Source organism: Echinococcus granulosus, assembly GCF_000524195.1.
Source record: "Echinococcus granulosus chromosome Unknown EG_S00004, whole genome shotgun sequence".
NCBI classification, from domain to species: Eukaryota; Metazoa; Platyhelminthes; class Cestoda; order Cyclophyllidea; family Taeniidae; genus Echinococcus; species Echinococcus granulosus.
This window is the reverse complement of record NW_020170384.1, coordinates 76,633-87,934: the sequence shown is the minus strand read 5'-3', so window position 1 is coordinate 87,934 and position 11,302 is coordinate 76,633. Positions and strand designations below refer to the sequence as shown.

Sequence of the window (11,302 nt, the reverse complement as noted above, 5' to 3'; positions counted from 1 at the left end):
TTTAAAACACTTCCATGGGGGACGGTAGGAAAAATTCGTCACAAAATTTTCAGATAGTTTACGGCGAGTGTCGCTTCAGTTGTTAATAGCTTTTCTGCAGAACACGGAACTGGGGGAGATGCCGAAGGTGGACGTCAACATCAACCCTTCTATTAGGGGCAATCACCATTCTCCCATCCGTAGCATATGTGCTTCTTCCGCACCACTAAGGTTTATCAAACAGAAGTGGAAAATCAGGATACATGTCCTTTAAGATTAGGTTCGCTTTCCGCTGCCACCAGTGTAGCGTCCCGAGACTCCCTGGAGACGAAAGAAGACACAATACCCGGGCAGAATATATGTATTCAGCACGGAGAAGGTGTCTGGGCTATTGGCATGGCCCAAAAGGCCAGCCCACCCGGCAAGGCACAAGAGGGCTAACTCAAAGTACAAAAGTGGCGCCTCACCAATACCGAGGGACAAACCACTATCGTATTACATGTTTGTACGTTAGTTGCTATGTCAAATGATTTCATAGTACAATCTCATGTGATTTTGAATAGACACGATTTACCAATGACCTACTCTCGAAAAGCGTCACTCTCATTTCCCAAATTATTCATAGGGCGTAAAATATTCCATATCTACCTATGTGGAAAGTCAAACAAGCTTGAGACAAGTCTCATATGTCCTTTTAATAGAAAAAATTAAAATTTGGTGCACACTAGAGTATTGTGATTATTTCAAAAATATTTTCATAAGGCTGAGCGAAATAATTGTGCAATAGCGCCGATAGAACATAAACGAAATACTGCTTTATGTTTGCAAATAATATGATAGAGATTTTTGGAATATTTTGAGAAATCGTCAGCATTTATTTACTGATACGAGGTGTACTCGAAAGCGACTGTTTTGTTTGAACAATTCATACGCGACATCAGAGATGCGACTTTTCGTAAATAAACAACAATTCCACTTTCATGGAAATGCTTAAGGATAGAATCTACATGCCTGTTTATGCCGACCGGAAAGTGTCATACAAAAGAGTAAAAGTATCAATTATAGGCTGTGGCCGTGAGGGAATGGCAGCTGCATTTTGCATTTTAACCAAGGTAAAATTATTTTACTCGATTATTTCCAGGGAATGGCCACTGAATTGGCTTTAATTGATTTAGACGAAGAAATGGTTGAAGCGGAGGTAAAGGACTTGCAGGGGGCTGCGGAATACTACCCAGGATGTTTAATATATGGGGGTGCAAGTAAGGCGACTCTAAAAATTACCCTAGACTACAAATTGGTTTCAAATTCGACTATCATAATTATGTGTGAGAAGATTCCACCAATGGATAGCGAAGACAAATTAAATCATGCTCAACGCAGCTTAGACACATTTAAAAGTTAGTTTTTTTTGTATAATCATCAATTGTTAAGGAATAATACCGCATATTGTCGAGAGCAGTGCGAAGAGTATAGTGATTGTAGTATCTGAACCAGGTAACTATTCCGAAACCTTATTTCTTAGTTGACATAATGTGTTACATCGCATGGCGCTTGAGCGGATTCGAGAAAAATCGTGTTTTTGGAATCGGGACAGCTTTAGAGTCCGCTGCCTTTCGAGTTGGAATTAGTCAAAAACTGAACGTGAGTCCCAGCACAATCAGAGCCCACATACTTGGTGAACACGGATCGCATTCAGGTTACCCAATATTTGACGTGCATTTTCTTAGTCCCAATCTTTAGCTCGGTTGAATGCGGCGGAGTTAGACTAAGAAGCGTATACCCCACCTTTGGAACAGAAAAAGACACCGAGGGTTACAATAAAATCCCTGAGGCGATTAACATAAAGTTCGCACTCCCCAGTAATGGACATTGTAGTGGTAGTAACCAGTTTATCAAGAGCATGAAGAACAACAGCTCCTGGTCCATTGGTCTGATAGCGTGTTATGCTTGCGAAGCCATTTTGAACGACGCGAACGTCATCATACCGCTCTCAACACATGCCAAGGTATAGTTTGCATATTTAACAAACGCTATAGCACGAGGGATTGCTCAAGGTGAGCAGAACATCCAACCACAGCAATCACCACAGCCTCTAAATACTTCAGCTAATATTACACTTTTAGAATTTGCCTGGAATTGACAAAGATATCTTTATGAGCTTGCCCTGTATAGTGAATGCTAATGGAGTACGCGGGGTTATGTTTGAAGACATAGAAGATGAAGAGAAAGAGAAACTTTATGCGTCCGCCAAAGAACTCGAAGAGCTCATTTTGAGCATAAACTGGTGATGTACGGAACTCGCACTTATATTTCATAAAAAGTAGTTCACTGATAACACGCATCTTTCACAAGTTGTACTTCGGTGCCATTATTTCGGTTTCCTCTGGGACCGTTGACTTCTAAAATGCAATTGAAAAACCATAGTTAACGGCTGGTAGGAATTGAGGCGAATTTCGGAATCAAGATCTAGTTGAAACGCGCTCAATATCTCAGACACATTTAATTTTGCTAATTTACGACGTGACGACTAAAATTGTCCCTCTACATCAGATTAGCATATTCCAAATGTGCAATAAATAAGCAAATGTATACAAACTTCTCAAAGGCCTTTCTGCGCTCAGCCAATTGCCGCATATCCTTGTCTGCGGCCTTTTGGGCATGCACCATCTTCCTGTAGAGGTTCTTATGCCGTTTGGGTAGCATCATTTCACGAAGTTTACGTTGGGCATTCTCCTCGGCTCGTTCAGCCATCTTAACGACCAGCTGGTTCACTGACTGACCCGGTTTCACTACAGCTTTCTTTCCTACAACCATAGGATTGAAATATGAAATGTTTATATCAACGGTGTGAAATAGTGAGTTGTACCGGCACTCAAGGTATAGCTACAGAAACTCGGCATGCCAATGGGGAGTTTTTCTATTAAGACCCAAAAGTAACTTTAATTTCACTCTGCTCTTACGAAAATCTATCTAAATTCATTTCATATGAACAGCGAACATACAGGATTTAGTCAGTGGTCACTCTTTAGGTATCTTATAGATACGCGTACGTTAACCAAGGTCTGGATCTCATCAATCACTCTTACGTAAATGAAGTGATGCGCAAAAATAAGAATCCACATAAATACCGCAAATTGCTCCACGCACCTTTCTTCAGAGCCCTGATGACATTGTGCTTGTTCGTTTTGTTCTTCTTTGAACCTTTCTTTTCCTCCCCCCCAACTTCCAAATGCCCCTCTTCCCCTCCCTCCTTTTGCTGGTTGCCAGAGGTTTCGTCGGTCTGAGCAGCAGCGACAGCAGCGCCACGCACTTCTGCGAGGGAGACAAGACCAGCGAGGTAGTCCACTTCGGGAGGTCGATAGAGCGCGGAGCCGGCACCAAAGCCAGGAGCGGCACTCACCGCAGCTGCCTGTTTCAGCGCTTCCGCCATGGCTGTCCGCGGGTCTGCAGTCAATGCGGTGGCGAACGGTGAGAGGTGCGGAGGGAGAGATACCGATGGCAGGTAGTCCTGGGTCGGCAAAAGACGACCTGCGTTCAAACTATCAAATACCCACTGGGGCTGAATATAGGCCCTGTAGCAGAGTGACAAACAATGCTTTAGCCAGACTTGAGACTTTGAGAGGTCATTTGATAAGAAAGGAGAAATGTCGTATTCATGAAATTCATTCTCCGATAATAAAGGCAAAGAACTCTTTTAAACACAATGGACTAACTTAGGAGTCGTTTTTACAGCACATGCCCATCAAAAAACAAGGAATGACACCATGAAGTAACTACAGATTGGATTTGGATTTCAACGACATCCAGCGCTATTACACGGAACCTAGCAAAACATCATGATGGACATCACATAGGCATTGGCAATGAATCTGAAATATTCCAGTCAAGACAAAAGAGTGTTTAAACAAGTTCAATAAAAGCCGGCTAGATGACTCGCCGATTTGATTTCATCTCTTTCATTGGTCTGTCCACAATTTGATAATCAATGCGACCATCGTCCTCAGTGTAGGTTGCGCCCAGACCGGAGGTGGCATCCCAGCTGCAATCACCACCACACGACCGAATAATTACTGTAAGAACCTCTTTGGGTACCTCGCGGTTAAAGAAGAAGTGTTTGCCGTCAAAAATGTGTTGGATTCTCTGAGCCTGGATTTGTTTGTTAACTGCTGCTGTGACAGAGTCGTCAATTGCCTAAAACCGGTAAAAGGGACGTAAAATTATCAACGCCAATGCGTTACTTGGAATAGAAAGGAATGTGGATAATTAAAACGTTTCAAACGTCAGAAAAGCACAAAATTTGAGCTATCAGCAAGATCACTTACTTGAAGTTCCATTAAATCATCCAATTGAACAGAATCAGCGCTATTTTTCTCAGATCCCTTTATTGGGAACGAAAAAGAGGCAAGAAACTAAAGCAATTAAGATTTCCATATTGTAAACTACCTCGAAATGCATATTTTCAGGCGTACAGTATGAGGAAGACGGAGCATTGATATTTGGGGTGTTAAATTCTGGAGGATATAAGAGACCAGCCTGCTTATAAAGACTACTCTTAATTAAGGCAGAGAAATTCCGCGTACTTGCATAGCAAAGATCCAAGCAACGTAACATCAAACTCAACACATGTTGCCAAAAGACGATAATCTACATCTGTTGGCGTATGCGTGGCGGCCTGATGTGGAATCACCCATACTACTGGAATCTCATCAATTACGGCTTCCAGAAAAAAACCCTTGATAGTAATGAAAGCCTGAAGAAAGGATATACGAATTACTAGACTGAACATACTTTTCGAATACATCGTACAGCGATGACGTAGTGCAAAAACTCCACAGAAAACCTGCGACACAATGAAATTAGGGCGGGATGAAATTGTGTCAAGCGCGGCAATCTCGCAAACAGGAAGACAAGGTTAAGACTGTCGGTTAAGTCCCGAAGAGCATCACTGCGCGTGGGATATCGTTCCCGAACCAAATGATGCAGGGTGTAGGTTGGTTTGTTCATCCTTAGCCGATACTCCTTATCTTTATCAAGTTTTTCACGCGCCCTCCTTAAGCGTTTCTGATGCACACGCAACTTTCGAAAGGTCTCTATTAAAGGTTCCCTTGCAAGAAATGCGATATCTTTGGAGTGAAAATATATCTTTGGCTGCGAGTTCCCGAGACCAGCCTTCTTTTTATTTTTCGGTTCAACTGGATAGATACCTTTCAGGATGCATATACGCCTACAAGACATAAACTTTATATATATGCATACCGAAAGTTGGATAAACCTAGTTGCAGTTTCCGCATCGCCTGTTTCTGGCTTAGGTACGCTGCAACCGTTCCCTTTTCATTCTAAAACCCTCTATTTACAAATATAGAATTAACGTACCTTCTTTTGGCGGCGCATTCCAGCAGCAGCAACTGACTAGAATCTTACCTCACGTGAAGCAGTCGAAAACCCCGCCTTCCAAAACAATCTGTCGGAATACTTTTTAAAAAAATCATAAATAAAATTGTCCCCTTTGAAAAATTTTTTGTATTAAACCTTCTAAGTTGTATAAAAAAAAGCTATTAGCCGAGCAGTTTTGCTCCTAATAGATGCAAATAAAGGTGCAATAGTAGAACTCAGATCGAATTAACTTACTGGCCGAACTGGTACACCTTGCTACTTTCTGTTTGATAAATTCCCAAGACGAGTGCTTTATTTTCCATCGCATTAGCTCTCAGGGCTCTGTTACATTCACTTATGCGGTATTTTACGGGAATTTTCCCTTGCAAATACGTATCGTCTCAGCTTATGCTGGCAAACACTACCACAAAATTAGTAAGATTTACTCTGGTATAAATACCACAATTATTTTTTAATATCTGCTCCTCTTTTGCTGCTACACTCTCCACTGCCTAGATTTATATGGTGATTTGGCACAACACTCGTGCACTTTAGTCTGCGTGGGAGGACATTCGAACTATGCCAGTGGATCTTTGAAACTTCTCTACATCTGTACTTTGTATTCTTCGATGCTCTTTGACATTTACTGACTTTAGAGAATGATTCGAATGCTGCATAATAGTACCCATCTTGTATTTCTGATCTACGAGCTAGCGAAAAAAATAAAGTGATGTTGCAGTTTGAAAAGAATGTTTGAGCTGAGATAGTTATATATTTTATAAATAAAGGCTCTTCAGGTGCGGTCTTCTTAAAATCGGCGCTTTTGCTTATGCTAACACTCATACTTAGGGGTAGACTCTTGTAAATTATGAACCCTCGAGTGCTTTGTCTACAGTCCTGTCTTCGAAATAATGGTCGCTTAAAATTAAGGGATTATCGATATAACCCATCGAATAGTCCACAAATAACTCAATACCTTCTGATATTTCCTCATTTTTCTCTACTTTGAGGTCTTTCAGCTTCACATTCTCCTCCAGCGCCTGATCACAATCAGCTGCTTGATAGATCTGAATTTCTCTTGAGGGCCAATTGAATTCAGATTTTACGTACCGAATAAGCTGTCGGACTGTTGTTTCATTGTCCATCATCAAATGCATATTTAGCGGATTGTATGGAATAGATCCGTTTATAGCAGAGATAAAGACAGCGACAGAATTAGATTCTATGAGACCAATGTTCAGATCAACGGTTTGAACTCGACCGTATTTTATGCTTTCCATTAAATCTAAGATATTGGTGAATGAGAAAGTTCTATCACCATAGTGTGTGATGATCTCATAAAGGACGTAATGCTCGACGTCACCCAGTGGTGACCCACAACTGTTTAGTATATCGAATACGTATTCGCGTTCGAAACTTTTTTCCAGTTGCATTATCGTGCATTGAAGCATCTCGCCGTGCGAGGAAAACCAATCCTTGAATTTTCGCAAAAGTTCGAATACTCGTGCTTTGTCTTCCATGTATGTCTCTGCCAAGGTTTTCGTGGCAAGAAGTTCTTTTTCTCGAATCCTCATTACCCTTTCAATGTAACGCCCTTTGTGAGTTTTTGTAGGATACGTTCTACTCATTTTACAAATAGTTTAAAGTGTAAGACGCAAAAGCTAAATTGATTTGATTGAGCAGCCAACGTGACTCAGTTTTGGCTAATTCCAAATTTAAACACCGACTCGTTCTTGGAAAGCATCGTAGAAATCAATAAATCAAACAATATTTCAAATATAATCCGGTCCTATAAATAGTGGAAAATGCTTTTTTGACCATTTAAGCATCAGTATTCTTGCTGACAACAACGGATTGCGACTTCAAAAACTTTCAGATTTGAAATCACAAATAAGTTCTGTTAATTGCATTTTAAGGCATCTGATTATGCAGCAGCAATGAGAGATTGGGCCCAAATTTGTAAATCCACTTCGGATTAAAACCACTAGTTTGCTTACTTGGAAGAACACCATCCTTAGATGAAGCCAACGTCCCAGTTGCAAGCCTGGCACAATAAACAACCCAATTCGAGTCTTCCTTGTTCATGATAATTGCATCAGCCATACAGATGGTCACGTATTAATGTATGGAATCGACAAATGTTATTTGAATTAAGGACACAATGAATATTATGGTGTGACTTTGAATAAATCTAGCACGGTTTTAAACCAGAATTCGCTTCTCAAATTAGTTGCGTGGTCCGATAATTTCGGCGTGAAATCGAATGTTATTTTTTTTAATCACATGTAATCCAAAGTTTCAGTCTTTTACACAAAGTGCCTTCAATTCCTAATTTCACTAACCAATTTCTATGAACGGCAAAATTCCTTTGTAATGGCATTCAGGTGAGCCACTTGGAGTTACGCAAGTTTAACATTTTCAACTAGAGATGTAACACACAGAAATTCCAATTACCGTGAGCAAAGCTATTTGAAAGAGTCATAAAATTTTGCCAATGAATTTCCCAATTTGATTGTAATTGCATAATCTAAGCTTATATAACGTTAGGATTTTGAAATATTTTAGTCAGCATTTAAGATTCCTAAGTAAAGGTTTTGTGTGAAGCCTGGCTATCTGCTTTATACACATTCGACCAAATAGCATCTCCAATCTACACAGCTTAAACTACCATCTCAGAAGAGCTGACCTCCGGCTTTCCCCCGCATTATGATAAAGCGACTTCCCTAGATGGATGCATCCCATTTTAATGTGCTGATTGTTTAGCTCTCGGTAATATTAAATGGGCTACTTCGACATTGTGCTTTCGGCGAGTGGGTTGGCCTTCGGGCCATGTCGAATATGCATATTTTGTCCAAGTAGTATGGTTTCACTCGTCTTCAAGGAAGTCTCGATGCACCCCATTTAGAGGAAGAGACAGTCTCCTCGAGCAAGGCTGTCAGTCTTGTGTGTAGGAATAGTCAAAACTCGAGAGGGCAGGCGGGAAGAACGAATAGCATCCTAATCAGACTGCTGAAGGCCACCACGAAAGATTCACAACCAGTTGGCCCAAGACATGTCCTTCTAGCTTTCGAGCTACAGTCTATGCGTCAACTGACGTATCACCATTCAAAATGCTCACGGATGGTAAAATGAGAGTGCCTTCCGACATCTTCCTGTCAAACGCAGAAGTAGCAACCAATAATGTTCCACAGTACATACTGCGTCTGAAAGAAGGCATAAGGAAAGCTTTTAATGTCACACGTAAACACTTACAACTGTCTTGTAGCAGGGGTAAGTGTTATTGAGCCAGACACAGTCCGGATAACGTCCATCGAGAAGGAGACGTAGTACAAATACACAGATAGGTTTCTCCACCTGAATGATATTGCAAGTTTCATTACCTTTGGAGCGAAGATCCATTCTGAGTGGTAAAATTGCTCTCGCCTACAAAAATACCTCCTCCAAGACACAACTCTGTACCCTGCCAGTAACCATTCACCACGAAAGGATGATTCTCTGCAAAAGTACGTCACAAATGAAATACGAAGAAGAGGTTTATGCACTAAAGGGAGAACAAAAACCCCTGATGAAAAATTTGAAGTCAACTTATAAGTGGGAGTACTGGAGACGAGGCTAAAAGATCGAGGAAGCTAAGCAATACTTGTGTTACTCAAGTGATGCTTATAGAGAAGAAGCGGTAGGTCGACTAGAACCTCGTGAATCATTCCTGGTCAGGATGCCCCAAACCCTCCATTAACTCAGTGTCCCAATCTCTCCAAGCCTGAATCTATTCTCATAGAATCCAAATCAGTAAGTATGCCCTACTTCAAGCAACCTTTTTGTTCTAAGGGTATGAAGGCCAGGGGAGAGGTGATAAATGAGGGTCGTGTTACAAATAGTGCTGTAGTATTTCCATGAGTTTGGCACATTTGTGTGGCTTCCGTAGGCTTCCTTAAAATTGTAATGAACTAAAATACTATAGGTGGACATATGTTACGAACGTCCAGAATGGTAGAGACCCTACCGGTAACTTGTAGAAGCCGGATTGCTAGCGGAATTCAACAACCTACCAAACCACCATACTGGTCCGCCAGTAATATGTTCGCTTACCACTACTTCAGAATCTCTTACAGGATAAAGCGTTTCAGGAATTAAAAAACCACCCATTAGTATCATGAAGGCAATCAGCAGCAATCGTCAAGTGAGTTTTGCACAAGGTTTGAGGGGATATTTACATATTTTGGTATGTTGCGTCATTTTGTGTTTCACTTATTAAGCAAAATCGCCTTTGGTGCCACTTTTGTGTACTTGTTATGAAACTGAGGATTGGTGGCGTTTTTCATATATTTTTACAGATTATCAGTAGAAAGCATGCTTTTTAACTTTCTTTGTTTGATTCCTTACAAAGCTAAGCGCTACACCTGAAAGCAACTAGGTGTTTCGCTGTTTTGCTGTATGGCTGTGTGAATGGTGAGAAGAGTTGAACTGTTTCGCTGTTTACAAGGGATATTTTCTCTATACAAGCCCGCTGGGCAGGACGTATTGAAATTTCAGAGACGGGTAGCACAGAAAATTGCCAATGGTTTGATCGGTTTCCCCATTACTCGTCTAAGAATTTAACAGGCTCCCTTGGGAGGCGGTTCGGCTCCGTACAAATGTCGTAGTAAAAAATAACATTGCCTCACCCCCTTCGATTTCAACAGAGCTTGATTTTCTGGACAATCCTCTGGGTGCGGGTTGTTCTAGCATATGACCTTAAACTTTTGTAGTTGTCGGTAGACGTTTTGTCCATGGCGATATTGTTCTTAACCTTATTGATCCATTACCTGATTATGGGTCAGGTATCCAATTGATTGGGGTAGGGGAATTTGGTGCATATGATCTTGCAGATGTATTATACAAACAATGTTTCCCGAAATCTTACCATCTTACTGGAATGCTGGGTCAGGCTTCTTCAAATGGTTTGTCTACGGGTCCTATGCTATACCGGTCGCCTTGGCGTGAGTAACTATGTTTTATTCTATGAGATTGCTATCGATTTTGAGGGGGGCTTCTCTGACTCTTCTTGGTGTATTATTCTCTAACACTTATGTTTTTAACCGCACCATGGTTATTTATGATTTTTTCATTCCTCACATTTCAACATTAGAACTGTTTTCTAAGTTGCCGATGATGCTGCCATCGAAGTTTAGGTCACATAACGCGCCCAAAGTTGGATCGCGTTCTCGCCTCAATCGAATTCAAGGCCCGATCGGCTTCGCTTTTGCAAGCCGGACTTGTGGCAAATACACAAAGGGCCTACGAGGCTCTCAGCAACCTTGACCGTACTACCATGGTTCTGAAGCCGCTGGTTGAGCCCTGCGAGTCTCTCCCTTCTGATCACGTAACCTCTTACTGGGACAGGAGACCAGAGCCTACGCAGCCGCATTCCCTTCGAGCTAGTCCAGATCCGAGCTCGCTGCGCCAATTTCCGCCTTCTCTCCGTGCGATTCGTTGTATTAATTTTGAACCTCCCTTCTTCACCCTGGGTATGACTGAGCTTTACACGTCATCCACCACACCACACCATAGCGTAACCCCGTTTCGTTTCCTTGCAGAAATCCAGGTGGTTTACGAAACAGACGAATTCCTAACCGACCTAATGGTCAATATTGGAGCTTTATTGCGCTCTAGTTGTGTGCTATCGAGTGCACGACGAGTTCGACACGGGCCTTTCACCACCCGCGATAGCCTTCTACTCAAGCAATGCGTTATTCCGCAATCCCTTTACGAAAGGTTTGTCCGCCTTCGCTCAGAGCCTCCTGAGATGGAATTTGATAATGAGGACGAGTACAGACGCCACATCCTTTCCGAACTCGTTGTAGATGGTGAAACCAACCTGTTCTCTAACTTGGTCAAGTGTACTCTATGCGATAGACTTCGAGAGATAGTCCAGTCTAACGTGAAATAATTCCTTCCGTGCACAGACATC

At 41.7% G+C, this 11,302-nt stretch overlaps 4 protein-coding genes across 4 annotated transcripts; 2 read left to right on the top strand and 2 right to left on the bottom strand. All coding sequences in view use genetic code 11, as the record gives it.

The window, feature by feature from the left end:
• Positions 1–1,123: 1,123 nt before the first annotated feature.
• EGR_01010 (L-lactate dehydrogenase B chain) lies at positions 1,124–2,267 on the top strand (the record flags this gene model as incomplete). Its single annotated transcript, XM_024490259.1, has 5 exons — positions 1,124–1,376; positions 1,411–1,473; positions 1,502–1,675; positions 1,707–1,984; positions 2,103–2,267. 5 exons carry the CDS (start codon positions 1,124–1,126, stop codon positions 2,265–2,267), a joined length of 933 nt encoding a protein of 310 aa, XP_024355078.1.
• Positions 2,268–2,324: 57 nt separating this feature from the next.
• EGR_01009 (Pescadillo) lies at positions 2,325–5,370 on the bottom strand (the record flags this gene model as incomplete). The annotated part of the gene is made up of 10 exons (XM_024490258.1): positions 2,325–2,378; positions 2,572–2,783; positions 3,127–3,538; positions 3,913–4,170; positions 4,302–4,388; positions 4,423–4,525; positions 4,560–4,729; positions 4,768–5,203; positions 5,236–5,315; positions 5,353–5,370. 10 exons carry the CDS (start codon positions 5,368–5,370, stop codon positions 2,325–2,327), a joined length of 1,830 nt encoding a protein of 609 aa, XP_024355077.1.
• An 848-nt stretch (positions 5,371–6,218) lies between these two features.
• Positions 6,219–6,980, bottom strand: EGR_01008 (hypothetical protein; the record flags this gene model as incomplete). Its single annotated transcript, XM_024490257.1, has 1 exon — positions 6,219–6,980. The coding sequence occupies one exon, from the start codon at positions 6,978–6,980 to the stop codon at positions 6,219–6,221; it is 762 nt and encodes a 253-aa protein (XP_024355076.1).
• Positions 6,981–9,798: 2,818 nt separating this feature from the next.
• On the top strand, positions 9,799–11,281 carry EGR_01007 (putative tRNA pseudouridine synthase; the record flags this gene model as incomplete). The annotated part of the gene is made up of 5 exons (XM_024490256.1): positions 9,799–9,913; positions 9,945–10,061; positions 10,101–10,331; positions 10,524–10,859; positions 10,929–11,281. The coding sequence occupies 5 exons, from the start codon at positions 9,799–9,801 to the stop codon at positions 11,279–11,281; spliced, it is 1,152 nt and encodes a 383-aa protein (XP_024355075.1).
• Between the last annotated feature and the right edge of the window lie 21 nt (positions 11,282–11,302).